The sequence below is a fragment of the Syngnathus scovelli genome, chromosome 1 (genome assembly GCF_024217435.2).
Source record: "Syngnathus scovelli strain Florida chromosome 1, RoL_Ssco_1.2, whole genome shotgun sequence".
Taxonomy (NCBI): domain Eukaryota; kingdom Metazoa; phylum Chordata; class Actinopteri; order Syngnathiformes; family Syngnathidae; genus Syngnathus; species Syngnathus scovelli.
Genome location: NC_090847.1, coordinates 24,981,622 through 25,006,564, shown reverse-complemented (window position 1 = coordinate 25,006,564; position 24,943 = coordinate 24,981,622). Strand labels below are relative to the sequence as shown.

Here is a 24,943-nt window from a genome sequence, read left to right as displayed (position 1 = left end):
AACACTTCTATTCCATATATAATAAAAACTTTATTCTTGCAGTTTACTATTCTCATAAAAATTGCGTTATATTCTTGAAACTCATAAAGTATTTTTCTAACCATATACTGTATTCTCATAATGCTACCACTATTTTAAATATATATTTAAAAAAATACTTTTGTACTGTTACCACTTTTTTCATTAATAAGTGTTAATTTTCGAATTTCCTGGTGAAAAATAATGTGGCTTAGGCTGCAATGATTGACTTTTCAAAATTCACAAAAAAGGAAGTTAAAACAGAATATAAATCTTTTAATAAATACAATATAAATACAAATAGCATGGCGACAAGACAACGAATGAAAATGAGTCGAAAAAGCAAGTGCAACAGTGTCATTCATGTCAGTAAAGTCCTGGTTTTGAAAATTTCTCTTCTGGTGTCCAGCAGTAGTCGGGCACAGTGGAAGTAGTTCTATTGGCTTCTTAAGCGGGATGATTAAACTGGCCCATGAACAAAATGGCTCCCGTTTGTTTGTGCTGGATCAAGAAGAGAAAAGGCCGATCCAAAGTGAGCTCCTCAACTGCCATTCGGGAAAACAGCACAGCGGCTGAAAAAACACACAAATGCAAAATTGTTTACACAAAATTGCAACATTATTCTCATAATTTGTCAAATACGTCAGGGCTTATTTATTGTAACGTGACCATTTTTTTTTTGTAAAATTACCATTTCATCTTCGTACCATTTTTGTCAATTATGTTATTCCCACAATGACATTATTCTTACGTGATCATTTATTTTATCGAGTAAAATGAGTAATCCTATGCGGTTGCCCCGTAATGTGTGCATCTTTAAACGTTTACAAATAAACACCTCTCCCATTTGCAATTGAAGTAATGCATTACCTGTGGCCGCGGCTCCTTTTGTTCCTTGCTCGTTGACCTCAAATTTGACCGTCTGCAGGACCTTGGACACGCATAGCTTCTCGTCAGCTAAAGGAAAGAATCAGCCGTTAAATACACTGTAGTTGCAAAAATACAGAGGTCTGCTCAAATAAGTGCCAGTCCAGTTAAAATAATGGATCTTTGACTTCTCTATCCATTAATGACAGTGAATGTTCATTTCATACTTTCAATTGTGGGACAATCTGGTCAAATGTGTTTTGTAGTTTGACTCACTTGTCATGCGGGAGAAATCGGCAGTGGCCAGATTGAACATGTTGCCCAGGCCCATGCTGACGAGTGCAGCCTTCAAGTTCACCTCAGAGTTCAACGTAAACCTGCAAACAGCAACAAACATTACATCTTCTTGTTCTACGCTAAGAAGCTGGGAAAAAAAGAGCAAAAATTATTTATTATATTAGAAATTAATTTGTATTCATTCCAATTATTTCATTAATTATTAATCATATATTTATTTTGTATTTATACATTTATAAATAATTATTTTTTAAAAAAATCCGTAAAAAGATGATTTTTCTCGCAACCTGACACGTTGTTTTTTTTTCCCCCCTGACATGAAAATGATTTTATTTCTGTAAAACGGCAACTTGATTTCTCACAGTCGGAAATAATACCTCGGCATGGTTAACTGTCTCCGAACGCTCCTTAGCTCGGCTCTCCACTGCCGGATCCGCTGGCTACTCAGGTCATCGGTAAGCGTGCTCAGCGGCACGTCGGCTTCAAAGGGCGAGACCAGCAGCATGCTCAGTGAGTCGCTCTCGTATGGGATCTCCACCACGTCATAGTCCACGCCGCTGCCGGTCACAAACTCCCCTGTGGATGCAGTCGGAGATATTTGTAAACTAAGAAATACAAATACTCAAGTAATTTTTTCTCTGCTGTTTTGACATTACCGTAGTTGAAGCGGTTGGTGAGTGTCATCATATGAATGGGTACGGCGCTGCCGTTAGCGCAGTGAAACATCCTCTCGTGTGTCAGCTTGGGGTCGAAGGGAACCTTCCAGAGTCCCTGGAAGTGGAGGGCGTTGAGAAGCACCAGGCGAGTCTCGTCGCTCAGAGATCCCCGAGACAGGAACTCGGGAATTGCCCCTGCAAAAATCAGCCGCAACGTTATAAAAAGGTTTGATTCCTGAACGGACGGTTGTAATACTTTGACTTTTCAGTACCTGCAGTGTGGTCGGAGACCCAGGCATTGATGATGTCCACCGCTTGGTCAGGCCTGGTGAAGTCCACTTGGTGCGGGTGACTCCTGAAGGCCTTGGACAGGGCCTGGCGGTATCCCTTCTCCAGGCTCATCTTCCTCTCCACCATGACTCCACTGGCCATCTCTAAGCCTTCCTCAGAATGGAGGTCGCGCTGCAGCAAGCGCTGCTGTCGAGACATTCCTCGTTCTGCAAGAGAGATATTTTTCATTGGAATTTTCACAAAAGTTCCAAATAAAGATTGTGACAATATTTGATCCAAATAAAGATGAATGGATGAATGTTCTGGGCGTCACCTTGCAGGGAAAATCCCATGGCGGTGGTCATGGCCTTGCGAGTGTTCCCCGCGGCGCCGAGCTGCGCCATCGCCAAGACAGAGGAAACGCCGTACGGGGAGAAAATCACATTTTGATGGGACGAAGCTCCGGCCAGGTGGCCGAAGACCTTCAAACCCAAGTCGCTCTGCTTATCCTGCAGAGAGCCCATCACGACTTCTCCGCTCACGGCCAGCATCAGCATAACGCTTACGTACTTGCAAAACATCCTGCCGAAGAAAAGATTTTGTCAGAATGAACAGCTGAACCTTACTCTTAGGATATCTTTTTTTTTTCCCCTCCTAACATTTTTCTTTTAGAATAACAATTTTATTCTCAGAAATATTTTTGGTACAATTCTGTTTTGGTTCTCATCAATATTGATGAGAATTAAATTCCGAAAAATGGCTCGTGACATTACGATTTGCGACTGTATTGTTCAAAGATGGAAAATGGTAATTCATCTTTTGAAGTGATGACAACCGTTCCGGTAAAGTTTCCACGTGTTCACACATGTTTGCCGTCTGAGACAGCAGACAAGTGCACTTTATGGCCGCTGACCTTTCAGCCTGGTTGTGTTTGCGTAACCAGTCACTGTTGCGCAAACATTGCGGAGCAAATTGCAAAAGTTGACATTTCTTCATTATGTGGCTTCCAACTTCTATTTTTCAGTATTTTTCCTTTTTCCCCCCTCATGCAATTATTTTACCCATAACATTTGTCGATATGAAAATTACTTTTTTTCTAGCCTTTTTCATGTTGCGTTGCAATCCATTCTTACAACTTTACTACTTTTCTTGTAAAATTCCCATTTTCTTCTAGAAAAATTGCAAAATTGCATTTTTTTTCATTACGCGATCAACATGTCATTTTCTAATAACATTCCAACTTTTTCTCATGTAACAATATTGCCTTTTTTCTTATTCTTACAATTTTTCTCCTTGCAGCTTTTCCCCCTTCAAATTCACGCCCAAGTTTTCAAACACAAAAGAAAATCTCTTTGAATGGACAAGCATTGCAGGATAAAAAAAAAAATGAAGCCAGCAAACAATTTCGAAATAAATTCTTACCTTGTGGCTGTCGTCTACTAGGCTGTCTGCTTTACTGCGGCTACTGCTTGAATGTAAATGACTCGGGGAGTTCCTTTACTTTTATAGGCATTGCACACCCACGCATACGCACGAAGTCGTGGTCTGGTCTGAAGCCTCACCCCCCTCGCTTGTGCACACAGAGGTTATTTGTGATGATGATGTCATTTGGCACTGTCTGGAAAGGCTTCCTTTTCGTACACTGACACATTGACACGTCCGCCCACGTCTTCCTCCTTTCTATTTAGTGAGTGGAAAAAGTCACTTTGGTGTTTTCTCCTCGCTGCTAACAAAACACACACACACACACTTCTGGTATGCTGGAAAGTCACTGTCCCTAGAAGGGGAAAGTGCGCCCTTTGCTATGATCAATGCCATAACAATGAACAAAAATACTTTGATGCTTACTAATACCCAAATTGTGGGAATAGTCTAACATCTAGATCATTCCAGATCTTTTTTGTTTTGCTAACAACCAAATTCATTCTTTCTGCTCAACGTAATCTAAAAAAAAACTAAAAAATGATTGACACACGAGTGACTGGGTCAGCACCGGGAAGCCGTCGAATAACGCTTCAGTCAAGCCAAAGGCGGAAAAATATATGCCAACTCATGATCTTGCATTACGACATCACAATTGTGCATATGATTGACATATCAAACCGACCCACAGAAAACAAAGATAATTACAAGCTGTGTTCAAAACTGCCGCTTCATGCTAACGTGATGGAAAATCACATTGACATGCTAATGGTTAGCATCAATTTGAGTGTTGATTTAAACACATACTATGCAGCAACACATGTAGACATATAATATAACAATCCTTTTAGGCCTAAATTCTTTAATCGCTATGAAAAATGATTTTAATATGACAGCAACTTAATGTGTTGTTGAAGCAGTAGCAGAATTAGTGGTAGTAGTAACGGAACAAATGAAACGCGTATCTGAAGGTATTGAAATACATTTTTATTTGTTTAAAAATACACAAGCACACAAATACATAAATCGGCATGAATTCTTCAACTTTTCTAGCTGGTTTTGACCGGATTGACGATGGCCAGCTTTTCCTAACAACGTACTAACCCCATGAGTCGCAACGTATTTTTTCCCGTTTTTTCCACAGATATTATTACAACTTTTTCCCCGAGGTACAATTCCAACTTCATTCTCGTCATATGCTATTTTATGCATACCCCACGCACCTAAAAAAATGTGTTATTTAGTTTATCGTTAATACAGTCATACATGTGAGCTATCTCTGGAGGGTGACACATTAAAAGAACATAATTTCAAGGGAATACTAGCATTCCTTATCATGCTACTCACCAAGCATCTGGTTAGAAACGGGAAGCAGCATGATTTTTCCATTCTCTGTAGGAGGGGGGGCAGACATTTGGCAACCCCCAAATAGTCCCAATGGGATCATTTCTTATCTAACTGGAAGACTTTTAGGCACCCACACCATATATGGAAAAGGAAAGTTTTAGACAGACGAGAACAATTGTTTCTAAATATAAAAAGATGCATCAAAACATCTGTTTTTTGTTAGTTACATAGCCCTGGGATCTTTTTAAGAAGCTACTAAGCCCATAAATGGTTACACATGGCAAAAGCATCCAAAGTGTCCTCAATACCAATTGCAAAAAAAAAATATTTTTAAAAAGTGTAATATAGTGAGGATTTTTGATGATGGACGGTCAATTATTTTCCTGTTTCTACTGATGGCGTCTATCGTCATGGCAACTGTCCAGTACATACAAGCTGTGACTGGTGGATTGTATAAGAGAAGCGTGAGTGCGTTGTGTTCAAGTTGGCCGCCGCCTCGCTGACTAAGCAACACTTCATCCTTTCCATTCCTTCTTACTGCTCAATGACTCCTGATGTGTGCTTAAGTGTTTTTCTGAACACTAACATGGAAATATTGGGAAAAATACTTCTAAATGTCATCATCCAGGTTAGATAATACACATGACTTCAAGAATGAAAAAATTAAATGGAATGGAGGGATGATGGAAAGAAGGACTGTAGGAAGGTAAGATAGAACAGTGTTTCCCAACCTTTTTTCAATCACGGCACACCTTTTCATTGGAAAAAATCTCGCGGCACACTGCCAACAAAAATCTGTTAAACTCCTATATTAAAATCAGTTATATTACAACGAAACACGTACAGTCCTATTCCTATATATGTATGGAGAGTCGAATAATTTAATAGAAATAAATACTAAATATTCTTTAAATTGTATTCCTTTTTTTAAATAAAAGTGACAGTTTTTTAAAAAGGTTTTAGACGGTGTAAGAAATAAACTATTTAAAGTGATTGTGATTAAAATAAAAGAATCAACGTGATTTTGTTTACTGTTTTAGACTAGGTCTATAAATATTGCAATAATAAGAACAAAGTCACAAGGTGGCAAAAATTAGGAATTGTAGGAAAGAAGGATGTGTAAAAGAAAGGATGCATGAAGGAACGACGATCCTAAGTAAGGATAATATGGAGCAAACAATTTGTATCACAGATAGAGTGGAAGGAAGGAAAGAAAAGGCGATATATTCGTGGTAGTATGTAAAGAAAGACAAAAGGTGAAAACCTCAAAATTAGCCTTGAAACCATCATTTTCACCCTTAACCCATGTTTAAAAGGCTAAAGCTAGTTTGGTTTAGTAACTCCGAATCCTAACATAAACTCTTGACATCCCCCATTAAGACACTAAACCTTAATTGAAACGCAGTTTTGAAACTAATGTAATTTGTAATTGAAATAGTGTAAATATAACCAAAAGAAAGTGTCGATTAAATGACGTTTAAATGGCTGAAAAAAAGCGAAGGTAAGGTGAACGGAGGCATTTGAACGCACCAGGCGCACTTAAATGACGTTAAAATTACGCGCCGCCATGTGTAAACTCAGATGAACGTTGACGTGCTTGTTTACGCGTTATAATTTACTTCTGATTACAATCGTTGGTTGAATTCATGATTGTATTTAAACATACTTTATTCTTTATGCAGGTGTTAAAATAATCAAATAGTAACTCTGCTGAGTCGTTTACTTTGCGCGTTTTGCGGTAGAACGTTTAAATTAACAAATGGATGATGAGGACCGCGTGAAGACCGATGACAACAAAATCCCAAATAATCATAATGTTCTCAAAAATAATATAGTGGAGGTTGACAAAGAAGACGAAGAAGCCACTGGGAAGCAACCTTTGTCCAAAAGGCAAAGGAAGAAGCTTCTAAAACAGCAAAAATGGGAGGAGGAGAGGGAGATGAGAAAGTAAGGAGACAATCTATTATCATATTATAAATCGCAATAAATAATTAAATGAAATTGTACCTGGATTAAACCAAATACTGAATTTTACAGATTCAGTTTCTCCTACATAAAGATCATGTTGCTGCCTGATTAACGACGTGTCGTGGTACAGGCAGAAGCGCAAGGAGAGGAAGCAGCAGCGGCGGATCCAGAGGCAAAACAATCATCAGGAGAATGAAGGTGAAGACCGCGGGGCCAAGAAGCGCCCACGGCGAGAGGTGACGCCCACCTCGCTCAGGCTGGTAGTGGACTGCAGTTTTGACGACCTCATGTTAACCAAGGTAAACTGGATCCATTCCAACATCGCCGTCCCAGTTCTCAGTTGATCTCTCCTCAGGATGTGCACAAGCTCCACAAGCAGATCCAGAGATGCTATGCTGAAAACAGACGAGCCTCTCATCCAGTCCAGGTGGATTGCCGCTCGCTTTGTCAGATTTTATTCCAGAAGAGACAAGGGGCATTGAATAAAAAAAAAAAGCCAGCGTGTTTGTAACGATTGGTTCAAATGATTAAAAACACGCTGCACTGAATGCATCAAAGGAAACGATGTGTTTTATCCAATTCAGGACTACAGACAACTTTTTTGTTTCTCTTGTCCAGTTTTATCTGACAAGCCTTGGAGGACAACTCAAACAGAGTATGGATGAAAAAGACAAAGGATGGATCAACTGGAAAGTGAGCACACCTCTTCAATATTATGACAAAAAACGTAATAGACATTTCTGAATATTTCTCGAAAAATAGATGTTTCATGAGAAGAAGTCATTCCAGGATTTTTTTTTTTTTTTTTTTATATAGTATTTATTTGTAATTTCACTCAAAAAATATATGTTTGTTTGCACAGGATATCCACATTAAATTGGAGCACTACAGTGAAGTATTGGCTAAGGAGGATGTGGTCTACCTGACGTCAGACTCCCCCAACGTGCTGAAAGAACTGGATCCCAAAAAGGCGTATGTGATTGGCGGGCTGGTGGACCACAATCATCACAAGGTCTGGATCGCATGCGGCAAAAGCTGTCTCGGATAATATCCGAGGTGTTCCTCAAGGTGCATTTCCCTGCCCACCTTCATTTCTGTCTCTGTTCCGACTTTGCAGGGAATAACAATGGAGCGGGCCCAGAATCTGGGACTCTGTCACGCCCAGCTTCCCCTCGACAGCTTCGTCCAGATGAACAGTCGCAAAGTTCTGGCGGTCAATCACGGTATTGTAATGTTCTCCCTTTCTTAGTTTTGTCTTGTCAGGATTTGCATGCTTTGTGTTTTTTCCCCTGTCAGTGTTCGAGATCATCCTGGCATATGTGGAGAAAGGCAGCTGGCAGGACGCATTCTTCTCCGTACTACCTCCGAGGAAAGGAGCCAAGGCCGTGACTTCGGGATCAGCAGACCCGGACGGGGATGGCCAAGAGGACCAACCAGAGGAGCACTCGGACCTTGAGGAGCCCCAACCAAACGACAAGTGAGCAAAGAGATTGTGCTACCGGATAATTTATTTATTGAAAGCTTTATTTTTCTTTCCTTAGTTAACTTGGCATTTTATTTCCATATTATGAATTTTGCTTTTTGAATGTGCCAAATTGATTTCAAATCCAATGGGATGACATCATGAATGTGTAGATGTTTATTAAAATGCTACACAGACATATTAGAAACACAAAGTTGTCATTTTGCAGGAATGAAGTTGGATTATTGAGGTGGGAAATTTTCTATTTCTAAAGATTTGTGTAATTTTCTGATATTACGACTTTATTCTTGTAGAATGACTTTTTTGCTCATAACACGCCTTCATTCTTTAAAAAAATGCTCGTGATCTTACAACTTTATTCTTAAAGTAATTTTCCTTTTATCCATTTCTCATGAAATTGCAATATTACAACTTTATTCTTGTAAATTATTATTTTTTTTAGAATAAATGGCCATTTATTCCCACTTGTCAAATAAACAAAGAGGTTCATGGTATAATGATTTTATTCTTGAAAAACTTTTTTTGTGAAATTACAATTGATGTATTTGCTCCATTACAGTTTGATTCTCTTCAAATTAATTTGGAATCAACATTTTTTTTTTTTTTTGCTCAAATTACACTGGGCAAAAAATGTTGACAATATTATAATCAGGTCTGGAAGTAAACTGCTCAGCAAAAGGTGGACTTTTCTCCTGAAATTTCATTGCTATAATTTGGTCAAATCTGTACTGCGCAAGCTTTATAGGTCAAAAGTACAACAAAAAAAAAAATCTCCAAAACCTAATGTGCTAAAAAAAGTCAAGATATTTTTAAAATAAACATTAAAACGTATATCTCAGATTAAATATGACACGTAATCATTCTTTTTAGCGCCTATAAAGTTATTTATAACTATCTTAATTTTTAATTTGTCGTAACTTTGCAAATGTAATTTATTTATTTTTTCTTCACAATTTAACAACATTGGAGTCGATAAGCTCTTGTGGAAGGATCGGCTACAAGCAATGTTGGAGGTGCATTGACTTTTCACGCGGCGCCTGGCTAAGCGCGCGCACTCGCGTTAAATCAAGGCAAGGCCATTAACGGCCAACGGCGAAGCCAGTGTCCACGGCCGTACATCAGCGGCTACGAGAAGAACATTGGGATCTATTGCACGAGATGTGCTGAAGCGGGCTTCTATTTCCGTCAGCTTTTTTTCTTCCCGTACCACCTCGTAAATAACACAACCCAGCGAATTACCCGTTTGGCAACAATCAATAGTCATTTGTGCTTTGGAAGCGACTTGTTTTTATTCATATACTGGACAGCAAATACATGAATCGACAAAATCATCAAGCACTCGAGCCACGTTTGCTCCGAAGAACCTTGTCCTGCTTTCGATGGCAAAAATGCGGATATTAAGTCGTGTCTCGGAGTGACACTTGGAAAGCTGACTGGAGGTCACAAGAGCATAGAGTACAGTACGTTGGTCTCCTCGGTGTGCGTGTGCGTAATTTGGCTGCTTTACAACAACAACACACACACACACAAAAAAAAGTTCTTATCGAGTTTGTAACAGCCTAAATACAAGACACTACTCAAGAAGCCTGTTCTCGGGAGAATTTACTACATTTGATATAATGTTGTATTCTACACATAATTTGAATATGATAGCATTCAAGTATAGGAGAATATTAGCAAAATATTGAATTTTCGTAAATATAAATCACCTTGAAAATGCACTTTGTTTCCTAATAACATTCCCACATTCTCATTGCATTGCCTATGAACATTTTGATTTTATTATTAAATAGTGTCGTGTAGTACAATATTAATATATTTCTTTACAATAAATATGGTATTTTCTTCAAAGCAAGTCTTAAAAATTCCTATTTGTTTTTTTTTTTTCTTATAACATGCCACTTTCTTGCTTTTTCACACGACGCTGCCATTTTTTCCGACTAATTTTTCGACCGTCATTTCTGAAGTTGCAATTCCGCCCCCACCTTGTAAAATCACAACTTGGCAACATTCCGTCCGACTTTTCCCCCCTTACAGAATACTAACTCTGTTTTTTGTAATACTCCACTCTTAATCTTTTTCCTCATAGCATTTGACTCATTAAAAAATTGCAATCTTTCTCTCATTAACAATTTTTTTTTTTTTTTTGCAACATTGATGTTTTTCTCTATCGGGACCTTAATAATCCTTTTTTTTCCCCCGTGACGTCACAACATTTCTCTCATATTACCGCTTTTTTCAAACCTTACGACTTTTTCGCAACAGTTGGACTCGTTCCGATATCACATCTCATTCTTGCAACATTACAAATTTGACGCAAAATTACAACTTTTGCCTCCACAACTTGAATTTCACTTTTCCCCCTCTCATATGACCCCTTCAACATTTTTTCTCACCACCTTAATCTCATAATCATTTCCCCTCGTAATATCGCAATTAGACACCCTCCCCTCCCCGCGTTGGGCTTAAATTCTCTCGAGAACAGGGCGGTACGCTTATTATGCGGCCAAAGTTCACAGTGTTTCACGACTCGAACCTTCAAGTCAACTCACCTCTTCACAGGCTTGGCACAGTTGTAACATTCTGTACAAATAGTTAATAGGAGCCGTGCATTTCTACTCAGAAGCAAATAAAGCTGCGCTGTGGAATGTCGCTGCTCAATAAACACACCTCGCATCCATCCATCCATCCATCCATACATCCATCCATCCATCCACCCACTAAAGGACTTTTCCTGGAGTATAAATGTATCATTTCAGTGTAAAAAGGAAGCACTTGAAATCAGTAGTAAATGTCAGTGATGATGAATGGAAGCTGCTATTGCTGATGATAGGTGCTGATAGAAGGTATTACCCCTCGGAGTATATGGCACTTTCTTCAGGCGGGGTCAGGAGAGAGGGGGGGGGGGATTCTAGAACTGTGACGTCTCGGTAAAGGAGATGGCGTCCGTCTTGTCGACGGAGAAGCCCCCGTTGACGTAGGATTTCTTGTCGCACTCGTCGCCGTCGGGCGTAGCCTCCAAGGCGAAGGGGTTTGCCACATCCACGTCCGAGATCAGGTCCATCCTCTCCAGTTCGCGCTTGGAGAGCTTCTGGACGATGCCGGCGCCGTACGCGTCGCCCAGCACGTTGATCATGGTGCGGAAACGGTCTCTGCAGCAGAACCACACGTACGGCTTACTTATGAACTGGAGTATTTTTCAAATAAAACGTTTCGTCTTATTCGTGGCAGAGGAATGGTGTCATAAAATGCTAATTGTTGCCGCTATACAGTGGACACATGATAATGATAAGCAGATCCCAGGCCAGCTGAATGGAAACGTATCACTTACAGCAACCAATCCACAGCAACGATGAGCGTGACATCACTGGCAGGTAGTCCGACGGCTGTCAAAACTATTACCATGGTGACCAGGCCCGCATTTGGGACGCCTGCAGCTCCGATACTCGCCACAGTTGCGGTAATGCTACAAGGAAGAAGCGACATGTCACATGGGGCAGCTGAGATTACAGTAGGTGAGCTTGCATGATACCTGATGGTGACAATCTGCCCCACATCCAGGGCGTAGTCATTGAGCTGCGCGATAAATATGGCGGCGACGGCCTCGTAGAGCGCCGTGCCGTCCATGTTAATGGTGGCCCCCACGGGGAGGACGAAGCGGGTGATGCGCTTGTCCACGTGGTTGTTTTCCTCAGCGCAGCGGAAGGTGACGGGCAGGGTGGCAGAGCTGCAACACATCATCTAGTCACCGACGTTCACCTACCGCAACACTGCTATCGGGCACGTTTTTTGGATGTGCAACCACATAGCTCCATAGCTTAGTGCTAAAACATAATGGGAAAAGCCATTGACAGGCTAACACTTAGCATGGATAGGTAGAACACAAATGATGCAGCGACACATGTAGACCGGCACGTATTCTTTATCCTCTTTCAAAGCAGACTCACCCTTAAGCCGTCCGAGAAGGTAGAGGATGAAGAGAACAATACCTGGATGAGATCATGAGGGCCGTCACAAGGGCCTGCGCCATCCCCAGCGTGAATGTGTATGGATTCTTCCTCACGATGACAAAGTAGATGAGGGGCAGGCAGACGATGGCGTGGATGGCGAGTCTACGGCGAGAACAACGGCGCATGGTGGCTGATGCGACTTCCTTTTGCCCATTCCAAGCATGCAGCAAAACAAGGCCACTGATCTTGGATAATGATCGAAGTGTGTAACCGTATCCTTCTTGAGACCTTACCGCAGAGAATGTACTGACCCTTACTTAGATTTACAGGTGTGATCTTATAGCTTTCATTACGCTATGTGCAGGTTGAGCAGTTTCAAAATGTCCTTGCCTTATCTGTGGCCACTGGACGGGAGAATTGGCCCAAATGTCAAGTATAAATCCAGCCCGGCTTACCCGCTCAGCACCGTTACCATATAAAGACCCATCTTGCGGAAGATCTCCCAGTCTTCCACCTCGATGATCTTGGCGGCGATTAGGAACAGGATCCCGATTGGCATGTAGCTAAAGAAAACAGATAGTGAATGGTACCAGGATGCAAGATGATGTCTGTGACAATCGATCATTCTGATTGGCTATTAGCAAGCCAATCAGAAATCCCGTTGCCATTTATTTCAAATTCTGCCTCAATTCAATTCAACACAAATAGTTTCAAAATCAAAATGATATTTACTGATGGCGCACCACCTACCACATAATTATATGCACCAGTTTCATGGTGGCGTCGTTAAGGGCATCAAAAAACTCCAGAAGGATGCGTCCCTTTTCGCCCATCTTCCCGATGACGAGTCCAAACGCGACGCAGAACACGATGAGACCCAAAACGTTGATTCCGTCCGAATACGTCCCGCTGATTTTGTAGTCTATGGTGATGTTCTGACCACAGTGAGTACAAGGAGGCAGTTTATTCACATTTCCATATCTCCTCTAATTAAGTGAATTAACAGATTTGCCCCGCCCCCAAGCATGCTAGCTGCACCTCAAAGAAAAAACATTTTGACTTGGAAAAATGGATTTAGGCCACACCTCGACCTGCGCAAACGTTTGTGCTCAAGGGCCACATTAAAACAAATTATCCAGGTCTTGTCCAGGAACAAATTCCATGAATTGCTGATGAAAATAAATGTAAATACTATCAAATATGTGGCAGACTTAGTATCTGTAAAGCTAACGTTTCAAATAATAATGTCACGATAAATTATAAGAGTTGCCTACCTCCACGGCATCAAAGACAGTGGTCGCGACAGGAGGAACGTCCGTACTTGTGACAGGAGGAATGTCCGTACCTGCGACCGGTACCCTCTGAGGTGGCTCCAACTCCTTGCGCTTGGTTTTGTACTAAAGTAAGAGACTTGTTAGCGTCATGTGACCTGAGGGCCACCCGCTGGTGTATTTTGGCTTACCTGCTGGAAACAAGCTTGCACCAAGTTTTCCGGAAACATATTTCTGTTGATCAGAAATGACGGTTAGAGATGTGTTATAATGCAAACAGAAATATTTCAATGACACACCTAAGGAGGTCCAGCAGCGTGTCAACGGTGGTGACGTTGGGCGTGGTTCCGGCTCTGTCAATGTGCTGCGCCGTTTGAGAGACTCCGGGCTTGATGGTCATCACTAGGATGATGCCTGCCAAGGGTCCACAAGGGATGCCATCAGCTATTTTGATTTGACCAAAAAAAGGTGTCCAGACTACAGCACGGGGGCCAAAAGTGGCACGGCCTCCATTTTTTAGTGGGCCACATCTTATACTAAAAATATATCTAATATTATTATTTTTTTTTTTTTTTACTTGCTTAGTGTCAAAGTCACATTAAGCCTTGACGTTGCAGTTTTTGTTCAAAATAACAAACGAGCTTCTCAAGATGATGCGGGGAAAGGTCCGCTTGATGATCACCCGCGACCGCCCAAGTGTATTTCAAAACACATGCGCATTGAACTCACCAAGGATGACGGCGATAATCGTGGTGGAGAAATAATAAATGACAGCTCGCAGGCCGATCTTGCCCGACACCTCCGAGTCCAGGGCAGCGACCCCTGTGCACGTGACGCACATACTGTAACATACAGCTCACACGATTTGTGTCACGTGTTTTTACCTGTTATCATGCTGGAAATGATCAACGGGAGGATGACCAACTTTAGCATTCGCATCAGAATCTCTCCCGGGAAGCCGAAATATTGCTTGTGCAGATGGGACAGAGAGGTGTACTCTCTTACGGCAACACCCAGACTGATCCCTGGACATAATTGCAACAACAAAACAATTGTGGAGGTAGACGCTCTAATGGTATGCCATATACAGTACAAGAGTTGTGTTCATCATTAAAAAAAAGGCTCAACTCAGCTATTAGCCATTGATTGTAACTACCGCATATGGCTCGTATAACGCCAGTTTGATTGAACGCAACCATTACAAATGACAAAAGCACACAAGGCCTTAACAAATCTCGCGAGACTTTAAAACACTTTATCCGCAATGTGGCAAGAGTGAAGTACGATAAAGTCATTGTATTATAGGGATTATTTTATGAGATAAAAAAAAGTCATGTTCTAAGAATAAAGATGGACAGTAATTTTGTGAGAAAATCCGAAGAATAAAGATGTAATCTTCTAAGTTACGAAAATAGTTATAGAGTTGTACAAAAACAAAGTCGAAACATTCTAAGAAGAATAAAGACGCAATTTTGGAAGAATAAAATCGGAAAGATCTGAAAAAGCCGTAATGTTACGAGACTAAGGTCATAGGAAAACATTTTGTATTGCTAAAAGAATAAAGGTGCGATATTACGAGAACATTGCAACAAAAGACAACATATTACAATACATCTTTGCAATGAGAATAAAGTTATATTACAAAAAAGATTGAATGTTATGACGATGAATTTATGACATTATGTCACGAAAATAAAAGCTCAGCAAAAAGTCAAAACGTCGAGAATAACATAATAATATGTCAACAGATGTCGTAATATTACATGAATCGAGTCCCAAATGATTAAAGATTCTGACTTTATTCTGATAAGGGCTTTATTGTGCTAATTTTATTGTTTGCAAATGGAATTGGTGGCATGCAGTCAAATCAAGATGGAACCACACCGTAGAATACACAAGTGCTGCTTGAATGGTTGCATCCTATTTTATTTTTATGCATTTGGGATGGCCCCCGATGAGGAAAAGGCTCCCCCACCCTTCATTTAAAGCATCACGTATGCTCTCGGCGTGCACCGCAAAAGAGGCTGAAGGATAAAATGGAGATGGATGCACATGCACGCATACCGAGCAGCACTGATACCACTGTGGCGATCAGCAGCCAGTTCTTCTTCAGCAAGCCTTTGCAACTGAGGCGTCGCCGCTCTTTGTCGCCCATCATGTCCATGGTGGTCCACGAAGAAGGTCTCCCCCCTTCCTCGCTCGGACACAAAAGCCAGAATGTCACGAGCAGATGAGGCTCTGCTGCGTCGCGTCAGACGCTGCTGATGGCCAGAAACGGAGGGAGGGGGTGAGGAAGGACGGCTACGTGCGCGCGCGAAACAGGAAAGATGGAGAGCAAGGTGTCCCAGACATTTTCGCCTCCCCTACTGGAAATTAGAATCCAACACAAAAGGGTCACAGTGATGACTAATGGGGGGAAACATTAACCTGCACATAACGAAACGGGAGGGAAAAAAGAATATACCGAGAAAAAACGCAATGTTACAAGGAAAGCAAACGGTCGTAAAAAAAAAATCTGAGTATAAGGTGTTAACAATACTAAGGGTAGGGTGGGGTAAAAACCTGGTAAAAGCAACTAATGAAATATTGACGAGAAAAGAGCACACAAGCCCGAAGGAAGCGCAAACATCGAAAAGTCACGTGATAAAAGTTACTGGTTCACGAGACTACGCCCGACAGTATTTTCTAAGGAAATTGCAACAGAAAAAAGCAGAGCATCAACAAACCCGGATTGTGACATTAATGTGTCATGAAGACGGGGAAATTTTGCAGTTTTTTGCAGATTAAAAGTGCAATATTACGAGGAGATGATTAGTTTCACAAGATTAAAACTGTAAAACAGGGCAACGATTTAAATTGTAGTATAAATAGGGGAAAAACAATTTATACAATAAAATCGAAGAAATGTTAGACAACAATTTTGCACTGTTACGAGAATAAAGACGAATAAATGAAATGAAATAGGGTAGTCCTGACCCAATCACAATGACTTGATCGGAAATTAGGACCAATCACGTGAATTTCATCTGATCAGTACCTGCTGATAAAGATTAGATTTTCAAATGTTTGAAAGTTAAGAACAAAAGATTTTACCAATTTACTTGATTTGAACCACATCATTACAGACGTTAATCATGTGGATGTATGAATATTTTGAAAAAGAAAAAAATCTCCGTTGCCATTTGATGCGTTTCTCAAGTGTCGTTGACGTTTTATTTTGAAAGGCAAGACGGAAGTGTTTACTTACCGATTTATCACCGCCTTCACTTTGAAGGGGAGTGCCTGCGCCTTTTTATTGTGAAAGCTTATCCGGAAAACTTCTCTTACCTGCCGAGCTCACACTCATCAGTGGGACCGTACTTTAGTTTAAAGGACGCTCTTACTAAAAAAAAAAAAAAAACTCCACTCTTGGGTTGGGGTGGCAATGACAGGAAGTTAATCGTATAGCAACAGCGAATCGCAGATTATTACCCTTGGGTTGGCTGATTGCTAACTGGTTAGCTCACGCGCCACATCAGCGAAGACGTTGTGTGGATAAGATAAGCGTGGCGTGAAGAAGAAGCAGAAGAAGAAGACGCAGAAGCAGCATCAGCAGCGCGTATGTGTATGCGCGGGGGGAGCTGGCCTTCAATAGACCCCGCGACGACGAGCTGGAGAGCTTCCACACCCCCCCACGTTCGTCTCTTTCCCGGTGCAGCATCCCGTCGAGATGGGTGAGTCGCTAGACGGCTAAGCTAACAAGCTAGCCTATCAATCTAATTCACCTTGGCGGGTATTTGTTAATAATGACGTCATTACAGCCCCTGTCACTGTTGCTATGTTATTAGCGACGCTGTGGGGAAATGGCAGCCTAGCGGATGGGGGTGTCTTGTATGTGTGATTAGGATGCTGCATTGCAACGGCAGTAAATAGTGTACCGCTTCTCGGGAGGCTTGGGTGTGGGCTCCATCTTCCGAAATGGCACCGCTGGCTGCGCCGTTGATGGTGCAGATGGCACTCCTTCATCTTTACAGCTGTTACGCAACACAATCCCCGGCTGCATATTACTTCACTGGAGCTTCCCCTTCTTCATTTAGGTCAGGGCTCCGGTAAAGTAGGGCCACATACTAGCTGCCAGTCAGAACCAGCAACTGAACTAGACAGTCACTAGTAAGTTACGCTCAGCAACTCACCCTTGCGCATTTATTGTTGAAAAGCCATTGTGGTAAGGCTTGGTGGCAGCCACGGGTTGGTTCTCGTTTTTGGAGTGTTTTTTCTTTTTTTTTTTTTTCAAATTACATGCAGTCATCTCAGTGACAAAAGATGAATTGAGATACTGTCCGAGTGTTCTGAGTTACAAACGTAGTCAGGGAATGAATTCAACTCGGATTTCAAAGCACTACTGCACATCCATATTTCTATATCATGTATATTGAAGTAAAACTGCTGACGTATGTTCAATTCCCACAATTGTGATATTAAACGTAATAATGCATTTTAGCATCAGATTTATAGATACCATGTCTGTGCTGCAGTAAAATGTGCGATGGGGTAAGAATCTCTTAATACAGCCGTCACTCAGCGGAAACTTTTTGCTTCCAGACAACCTGAGTGACGCCTTGGCGAAACTTAAACTGGCGTCCACAGACAGCGCCTCGGACAGCGTGGATGGTTGTCTGGACTGTCTGCTGAAAGCTCTGCTCAACAACAGTAAGTACTCTTCCAGACGTGTTCACCCGAGCTCTGACGGTTACCGTTAACTGGGTGTGGTTCCCGTAGCCACGGAGGCCAGTGTGAAGGTCCAGGAGATGGGCGTTCTTCCCCTGCTCGCCACTCTGCTCAGCCCCCAGTCATCCTGCGCACCCAGAGTTGCCAATATCATCGCAGAGGTGGCCAAAAATGGTGAGGGTCCAGCTCCAAGCAAAAAAGATATAGGGAGTCAGCCATTTTGTTTTGAAGCAGCCATTTTATAGTAATATTTTTGAACCAGAGATTAGATGACACTTAGTTTGAGCCCCCCTGGTTTATGACTTGCACTGACAGTCTTTTCCTCCCCTAGAGTTCATGCGAACTCCGTGTGTGGAAGCTGGCCTCATCCCTCCACTCATTCAGCTGTTGAACTCCACCGATCAGGAGATTCTACTGCAGACGGGCCGGGCTCTTGGCAACATCTGTTATGACAGCCGTAAGTAGCTCTGCCGTATGAACGCAGAATCCCATGAAGCTGGTTTTGGGTTTCAGGGCCCAACAGGTCGCCAGCGTTGTGTGCTTTGGAATGTGACATTTGCGGGGGGACAGCAGAGCCGTCAGTAACGCAGATCGTCTCGGTTACTGTAAACGTCAGTCTGCTTCAAAACAATAAAACACAGCAATTGATATACTAAATGGTTGCTTTTTTTTTTTTTTAATTGTTTTCCTCCTTCTTTGAAAGATGGGGATTGGACACTTTCCGATGTGCAAACTGCTTTTGAATTTTTGACTACTTGATACGTTTTAAAGACGGATTAAAGCGCAGCCTGCTGTCAAGCTTTAAATACCAGCTGTCGGTTCTGGCGCGTTCCGTGCTGAAAAGCCCGCTCATCTGTGGAATTCCGTGGGATGTGACATTTGTTTTGGCTTGATTATGGACTCAATGGTGGGAGTGTAAAGAAGAGTGTCCCTCAACCAGTTCCTGTTTAAAATGGTGCTGGGGAAAGACAATAGAGCTTCTCTTTTAGTTTCTCATATGGGCATTTAAATTGTGAAGTATGCATATTCCTCACATTAATATTGAAATCAACAACAATGCACATTTAATGACAAGAATTTCTGGAGTTATCGTTTGGACTTTTGCTCTTCACTTGCAGATGGTTGCTCGAAAAATTAGGCAAGCTACATGAGCTAGCGCAGTGTCTGAGGTGTCCTAGCTAAAAATCTGATCAAAATAAAAGTTAGAGGTATCATTCTCTGTACTATTAGTGACAAAAAAATAAAAAAAAATTATTGTCAGGAGTGTGCATCATCAATGTTTGACAAACACTAATCGTGCAAGAAATTAACAACAAAAATATTTTTGGACTGACTGTATTACGCTACAGAGATAGTGTATGAATAAAACAATACATAACCGTGTTTTTTTTTCTTTTTTTTTTTCTTCTATCTAGTGGTTCTTTTCCTTATTATTTTTTTTCCCCCTTTGTGGTTGATTATTTGTCCCGGCCTCTTTTGTTTTGCAGATGAGGGCAGGAGTGCAGTTGACCTGGCAGGAGGGGCTCAGATAGTAGCTGAACACATTAAAACTCTCTCCCAAAATACAGAGCCGGAAAATGAGAAGCTCTTGACAGTCTTTTGTGGCATGCTGATGAACTATAGCAATGATAATGGTAATGACCATCAGAACAACCGTCATCTAATACGCCGGTCTTCTCCTGTACGCCATCAAAACGAAAACCAAACCAAAAAAGCTCAGCCGTTTTTCATTCTTCTCATCTTTCTGCCATGCTCTGCTATTTTTTCCCCCCAGTTTCACCTCTGAAATTAGATCGACATATAGACTTCATAAACTAATCAATAACATACAGCGAGGCAATAAAAAATGGACCTGCGACCCATTTGGGGCTTTTTGGTGGAAGATGTGTTGAAGGTGTTCACAACCTTTAATGGCGTCCTGAACAGTCGTAATAGTTTTAACAACTTGTTTTTCCGATTTTACGTTCCCTTCTAGATTCCCTACAAGGCCAGCTGATCAGCATGGGCGTGATCCCCACTCTGGTGAAGCTGCTCGGCATCCATTCCCACAACGCCGCCCTGACGGAAATGTGTCTCATCGCCTTTGGGAATTTAGCCGAGCTCGGTGAGCGCTTAGCCCGCACCCAGGAAGAAATTTGAAATTTTGTGCCATCCATCTGTTCTGCATACGTGCTTCGGACTTGATTGAGTTCAGACGCAAACTCGAGTTTGCTTTTGAAGTAACTCCGTAAATGGCTAAAATAACCCTCAAATAGCTGCTTAAGAATGACTGACCAAGCCACGAAAGCAATCGCTCAGACAAATGTGGATTGTAAAATGGTTATTGAAGCTCTACATGGAGATGACGTCCTTTGCAATTTTTGAAACAGCTTCTGTTGTCTTGTCAGAGTCGAGCAAGGAGCAGTTTGCCTCCACCAACATCGCTGAGGAACTGGTGCGCCTTTTCCAGAAACAAGTGGAGCATGAAAAGAGAGAAATGATATTTGAGGTCCTGGCTCCTCTTGCAGAAAATGGTAATGTGCCATATTTGTCTCTCTCTTTTTTTTTTTTTCTTAGATAAGCATTTCTGAGTGCTATATTTTTTAAATATTATTAATAATAGTAGAAAGGGTATAATTATTCGAGTTAGAAAAAGCAAATGATATTGTTCCGTGCTAATGTTTCACATCATCTATATCCTTGCCCTTCGCTCCTGTCCAGATGTGATCAAGTTGCAGATGGTGGAGGCGGGCTTGGTGGAATGTCTCCTGGAGGTGGTGGGCCAGACTGTAGACAGCAAGCGGGAAGAGGATGTTGCCCAGCTGAAGACAGCTTCTGACCTGATGGTGCTCCTGCTGCTCGGAGGTAAAAAAGTCACTTTTTACATCTGCGCTCCAGCTCCATCCCTGTTAATAATTCTTGACCGTCTGTGCAGATGAGTCCATGCAGAAGCTGTTTGAGGGAGGGAAGGGCAGTGTCTTCCAGAGGGTGCTTTCCTGGATCCCATCGCACAACCACCAGTTGCAACTGGCTGGTGCGCTTGCCATTGCTAATTTTGCCCGCAATGGTAAGACTGACTAAGATGCCGGTTTGTTCCACGATTGTGATCATTCGAACCCCAAACCCGTTGTTTATTTTCACCCTGCGGACAGATGGAAATTGCATCCACATGGTGGACACTGGTATCGTGGAGATGCTTTTGGAGCTGTTGGATCGGCACATTGACGAAGGCAATGTCACAGTTCAACACGCAGCTCTCAGTGCTCTTCGGAACCTGGCCATACCCGGTGAGCCGAATCTTAGTTCGGACACACTCTCTCGTGCTGAGGTCCAAGCTTTCTGACCGTTTATATAAACGTATAGTACAGTCGTGTGGTGTATTTCCTCATAGGAGGGCCAAGAATCCACCGCGATCATGTTGTTTGTCATGTCCCGCCAGTTGTGAACAAATCCAAGATGCTGTCAGCTGGAGTTGCAGATGTGGTGTTGAAGTTCTTGCAGTCTGAGATGCCGCCTGTCCAGTTTAAGCTTCTGGGGACCTTGCGTATGCTCATTGACACACAAGGTAAAAGTCTTCTCATCCTTTCCTGTCGTAGCAACACAGCAAGGCCGCGATTATCTTGGCGGATCTCCGTATAGAGCAAGTGGTTGTGAAAATCCTGCTCAATATTTGTTGCAGTGGAAGCAGCGGACCAGCTTGGCACCAACGGGAAACTGGTGGAGCGGCTGGTGGAGTGGTGCGAAGCCAAAGATCACGCTGGGGTGATGGGCGAGTCCAACAGGCTTCTTTCCGCTCTCATCCGACACAGCAAGAGCAAGGTCTCAAGGCCACTTTGGTTTGAAGCAAATATTTTGGGCTCATTTGGACTGATTGTTAAATTTGACATTTTTTTAATGTGCTTTTTCAGGATGTCGTTAGGACAGTCATCCAGGGAGGAGGAGTCAAGCACTTAGTCACCATGGCAACCAGTGAGCACATGATCATGCAGAATGAAGCACTGGTGGCGCTGGGCCTCATTGCGGCGCTCGATTTGGGTGAGAATAATGTCAAGAAATGACTTGCACGTGACGTTTGAATCAATCCGCAAAATGAATTTTTCTTATCGGCCATTCAAAGTTGCAGCGGAGAAGGACTTTGAAGGAGCCAACCTCGTTGCTGTGCTTCATAAACTGTTGTCGGATGAGAGGAGTGCGCCGGAGATTAAATACAACTCCATGATCCTCATCTGTGCTGTCATGGGCTCCGGTGAGACCACCCACGAGATTATGGTTTAGTTTTGTTGTCTTAGTGGGCTTAGATCAGTATCTGACTTGAAAATATTTAAACAGCAAATGTCGTCCTGATTGTTTTCGGATGTTGAGGAAGAAGCGTTGACTCCTCCTCTCTGCTCTCAGAGCCCCTCCACAAAGAAGTCCAAAGCCGGGCGTTCATCGACGTGGTGTCCAAGCTTCGTTCGCACGAAAACAAGACGGTGTCCCACCAGGCGTCGCTCACGGAGCAGAGGCTAACCGCTCAGAGCTAAGTGGCCCGGATTCGCCGTCAACCCACCCTCCTCTCACAATCCCCAGCCATCGCACCCAAACGCCCGATGAATGCGCTACCCCTTGTACTGTAAGCCCATCGTCATGTGCCAAGGTACCATGTTGCATTAACTGCCACACAGACATCCTCTTGACTCGTGCTAAGGACAGACTGATTTATGTCACGTATGAATACGTTATTACACTTGCCACCACGTAAGCCACAAAAGCCATTATAATGAGATTTTTTTTTAGGTAAGGTAGCAGATTACGACGCGTCAGTCTTTCCTCAGCCCTACATGTACATGTTAGTGCTGTCACAGTCACAAAATTCTGACTTTGAAACCACGTGCAGAAAGTACGGCATAAATCTAAAACGTCAATAGAAGCAGTGAAATCGTGGATTAAAAAAACCACAGAACTTCAAATTGTTAGTGTTTTTAGTACTGTACTTCGAAATAAAATTGGGCAGGATACATGTAATGATTAAATATCAAATTTATTTGCACGCCATGATATACGGTCGTGTAACAGGAGATAATTTTTTTATATTTGATCAGAAATACGCTAGATATGAACAGCTGGACGCAAGAAACCCTTTTATTATTTTTAAGAAATCATCTTTTTTTAGTAAATATTTGGCTTTTTCCCCCCAAAAAAATTTGGTTTTTAGAAACACCTAACATGCCACACACCATACACCACTCTCAAAGCATTACAAATATTTGATATATGCATTTAAAGTTGAGAAGTCAAATTCATTATTTTCAGTTTATCTAGAAATTTCACCCACTTCCCCTGATCTTTATTTTATTTTTTTTGGGAGAGGTTTATTTAACGGGACATTACGCATGCTCATCGACACAGGTAGGTTTCCCACCCCTGCTCTAAATAGGCTGATTCCTCCAGTCTTATCCACCTTTATTTGATTTGTTGGGTTTTGAGTCTTATGTGTATTTTGTTTATTTTTTTTGTTTTGTTTTTTATTTATGTTGATCATTACGTGTTCCATCTGCTGACATTGGGTCGACAGATTTATGGAGAAAGTCAGAACAAAAGAACGGAGGCACCTTTCATGAGTCATGTCTCATCCACTAAGAAAATGACTCACAGATCGGCTTTTTTGTTGACTTCTCTGTGGCGGGGATCCTTTTACACAGAACCCAGCCAAGGCAGGATATTTAAATTCGCTCGGCATGTTCATCATGGGTAGAACCACAAAACATCTCAAAAATAGGAAGTCAGCCATTTTGGCTTGAAGCAGCCATTTGAGGGTCTTTTGGGGCCATTTCTAGGAGTTTTCCAGGACTTTTGCTTGATTGTTAGGCATATTAGACCAAATTGCAAATCATTCGTGTTTTCATCATTGCCTGTGGGAACAGTCAGCTTTACAGATGCCACATCTGGGCTAAAGAAATGAATACTGCAAGTGACTCTGAATTATTCCACTCCCTGTCACTGCTCTTTCTACTGTAGAAGAAATAAATTGGGGTGCAGTGTCTATTTAAACGGAGGCCACTCATTGGAAACTATGGTTTATGTTCAGGACATAGTAAATACAGATCGTGGTTGTGTGAGTCCCCCCCCCCCCCCCCCCCACCCCCTGCCTGTGAATTGTCGAATACCTGTTGATATATTATGACGTTACTCATTGGGAGCACGAAAGGGGAAAATATTTTTTTGTTTACACTTTCAGCAGTGAATAAAAGCGCAGCTAGCGTCGGTAATTCAATGCACATTAGTGAAGACATGCATGAGCCGGCACCCCAATGAATCTCTGAAGATTGCTTTATCATATACATCATATAAATCGTATATACTGTAAATCTTGGCATGTCCCAATCGATGACAAATGTTACCATATCATTGTTGCTGTTTTTTAAAAAAACAAGTTTGAATGGTTATTTATCAGATTTGTGCTCTTAATGAGTCGTATCCATAGCAACAGCATCAAAGTACTATACGCGTAAATGTTTGTTGTAAATGTCAAAAAGTTGTACATTTGGAAGATTGTAACAAGATAATTAAAAGATGATAGGTAGCGGGGGTAAATCTCTTTGATTCTTTATCATCAGAATTTTAGAAGTATTTTATGTTAGGCTGAATGCAGAGCTATGATAAAGCATGAATGCAATACAAATCCCAAACGGAACGTGTTGGCTACAAAGCTCTTTCACACAATCTTGA

At 41.9% G+C, this 24,943-nt stretch overlaps 4 protein-coding genes across 5 annotated transcripts; 2 read left to right on the top strand and 2 right to left on the bottom strand.

The window, feature by feature from the left end:
- Nucleotides 1-279: 279 nt before the first annotated feature.
- serpine1 (serpin peptidase inhibitor, clade E (nexin, plasminogen activator inhibitor type 1), member 1) lies at nt 280-3,695 on the bottom strand. Its single transcript, XM_049761717.2, has 8 exons — nt 3,531-3,695; nt 2,443-2,690; nt 2,111-2,335; nt 1,839-2,033; nt 1,560-1,758; nt 1,162-1,262; nt 889-975; nt 280-590 (listed from the first exon to the last, which is right to left on the bottom strand). Exons 2-8 carry the CDS (start codon nt 2,687-2,689, stop codon nt 466-468), a joined length of 1,179 nt encoding a protein of 392 aa, XP_049617674.1. The 5' UTR covers nt 2,690; nt 3,531-3,695; the 3' UTR covers nt 280-465.
- A 2,719-nt stretch (nt 3,696-6,414) lies between these two features.
- trmt10a (tRNA methyltransferase 10A) lies at nt 6,415-8,828 on the top strand. Its single transcript, XM_049761791.2, has 7 exons — nt 6,415-6,824; nt 6,976-7,144; nt 7,201-7,272; nt 7,464-7,538; nt 7,708-7,857; nt 7,963-8,068; nt 8,142-8,828. Exons 1-7 carry the CDS (start codon nt 6,637-6,639, stop codon nt 8,324-8,326), a joined length of 945 nt encoding a protein of 314 aa, XP_049617748.1. The 5' UTR covers nt 6,415-6,636; the 3' UTR covers nt 8,327-8,828.
- Nucleotides 8,829-9,591: 763 nt separating this feature from the next.
- On the bottom strand, nt 9,592-16,818 carry slc1a1 (solute carrier family 1 member 1). The gene is made up of 12 exons (XM_049761269.2): nt 15,614-16,818; nt 14,434-14,574; nt 14,279-14,371; nt 13,849-13,963; nt 13,741-13,783; nt 13,553-13,675; nt 13,029-13,213; nt 12,734-12,841; nt 12,318-12,440; nt 11,861-12,055; nt 11,660-11,794; nt 9,592-11,480 (listed from the first exon to the last, which is right to left on the bottom strand). The coding sequence occupies exons 1-12, from the start codon at nt 15,711-15,713 to the stop codon at nt 11,240-11,242; spliced, it is 1,602 nt and encodes a 533-aa protein (XP_049617226.1). The 5' UTR covers nt 15,714-16,818; the 3' UTR covers nt 9,592-11,239.
- A 60-nt stretch (nt 16,819-16,878) lies between these two features.
- rap1gds1 (RAP1, GTP-GDP dissociation stimulator 1) lies at nt 16,879-24,808 on the top strand. Of its 2 annotated transcripts, XM_049761083.2 has the most exons (15): nt 16,879-17,262; nt 18,131-18,238; nt 18,308-18,430; nt 18,588-18,713; nt 19,744-19,890; nt 20,232-20,360; nt 20,644-20,769; nt 20,957-21,100; nt 21,171-21,302; nt 21,388-21,522; nt 21,675-21,800; nt 21,915-22,054; nt 22,144-22,270; nt 22,353-22,481; nt 22,631-24,808. In XM_049761083.2, the coding sequence occupies exons 1-15, from the start codon at nt 17,259-17,261 to the stop codon at nt 22,756-22,758; spliced, it is 1,824 nt and encodes a 607-aa protein (XP_049617040.1). In that variant the 5' UTR covers nt 16,879-17,258; the 3' UTR covers nt 22,759-24,808. The 2 variants fall into 2 exon arrangements, with proteins under 2 accessions (XP_049617040.1, XP_049617049.1); XM_049761092.2 differs by lacking the exon at nt 19,744-19,890.
- Nucleotides 24,809-24,943: the final 135 nt, after the last annotated feature.

What these genes read in the sequence shown, in the direction of transcription:
- serpine1 (XM_049761717.2), bottom strand. Translation starts at nt 2,689, where the DNA reads ATGTTTTGCAAGTACGTAAGCGTTATGCTGATGCTGGCCGTGAGCGGA. An exon ending in AGACAGTTAACCATGCCGAG is followed by an intron (nt 1,263 to 1,559) that starts GTATTATTTCCG and finishes TGCTGTTTGCAG; the next exon opens with GTTTACGTTGAACTCTGAGG. An exon ending in CGATTTCTCCCGCATGACAA is followed by an intron (nt 976 to 1,161) that starts GTGAGTCAAACT and finishes TCTTTCCTTTAG; the next exon opens with CTGACGAGAAGCTATGCGTG.
- trmt10a (XM_049761791.2), top strand. Translation starts at nt 6,637, where the DNA reads ATGGATGATGAGGACCGCGTGAAGACCGATGACAACAAAATCCCAAAT. An exon ending in ACGACCTCATGTTAACCAAG is followed by an intron (nt 7,145 to 7,200) that starts GTAAACTGGATC and finishes ATCTCTCCTCAG; the next exon opens with GATGTGCACAAGCTCCACAA. An exon ending in GAGCCTCTCATCCAGTCCAG is followed by an intron (nt 7,273 to 7,463) that starts GTGGATTGCCGC and finishes TCTCTTGTCCAG; the next exon opens with TTTTATCTGACAAGCCTTGG.
- slc1a1 (XM_049761269.2), bottom strand. Translation starts at nt 15,713, where the DNA reads ATGGACATGATGGGCGACAAAGAGCGGCGACGCCTCAGTTGCAAAGGC. An exon ending in CTGGTGCATATAATTATGTG is followed by an intron (nt 12,842 to 13,028) that starts GTAGGTGGTGCG and finishes TGTTTTCTTTAG; the next exon opens with CTACATGCCAATCGGGATCC. An exon ending in ATGGTAACGGTGCTGAGCGG is followed by an intron (nt 12,441 to 12,733) that starts GTAAGCCGGGCT and finishes TTCTCGCCGTAG; the next exon opens with ACTCGCCATCCACGCCATCG.
- rap1gds1 (XM_049761083.2), top strand. An exon ending in CGCAGAGGTGGCCAAAAATG is followed by an intron (nt 18,431 to 18,587) that starts GTGAGGGTCCAG and finishes TTCCTCCCCTAG; the next exon opens with AGTTCATGCGAACTCCGTGT. An exon ending in TCGGAACCTGGCCATACCCG is followed by an intron (nt 21,523 to 21,674) that starts GTGAGCCGAATC and finishes ATGTCCCGCCAG; the next exon opens with TTGTGAACAAATCCAAGATG.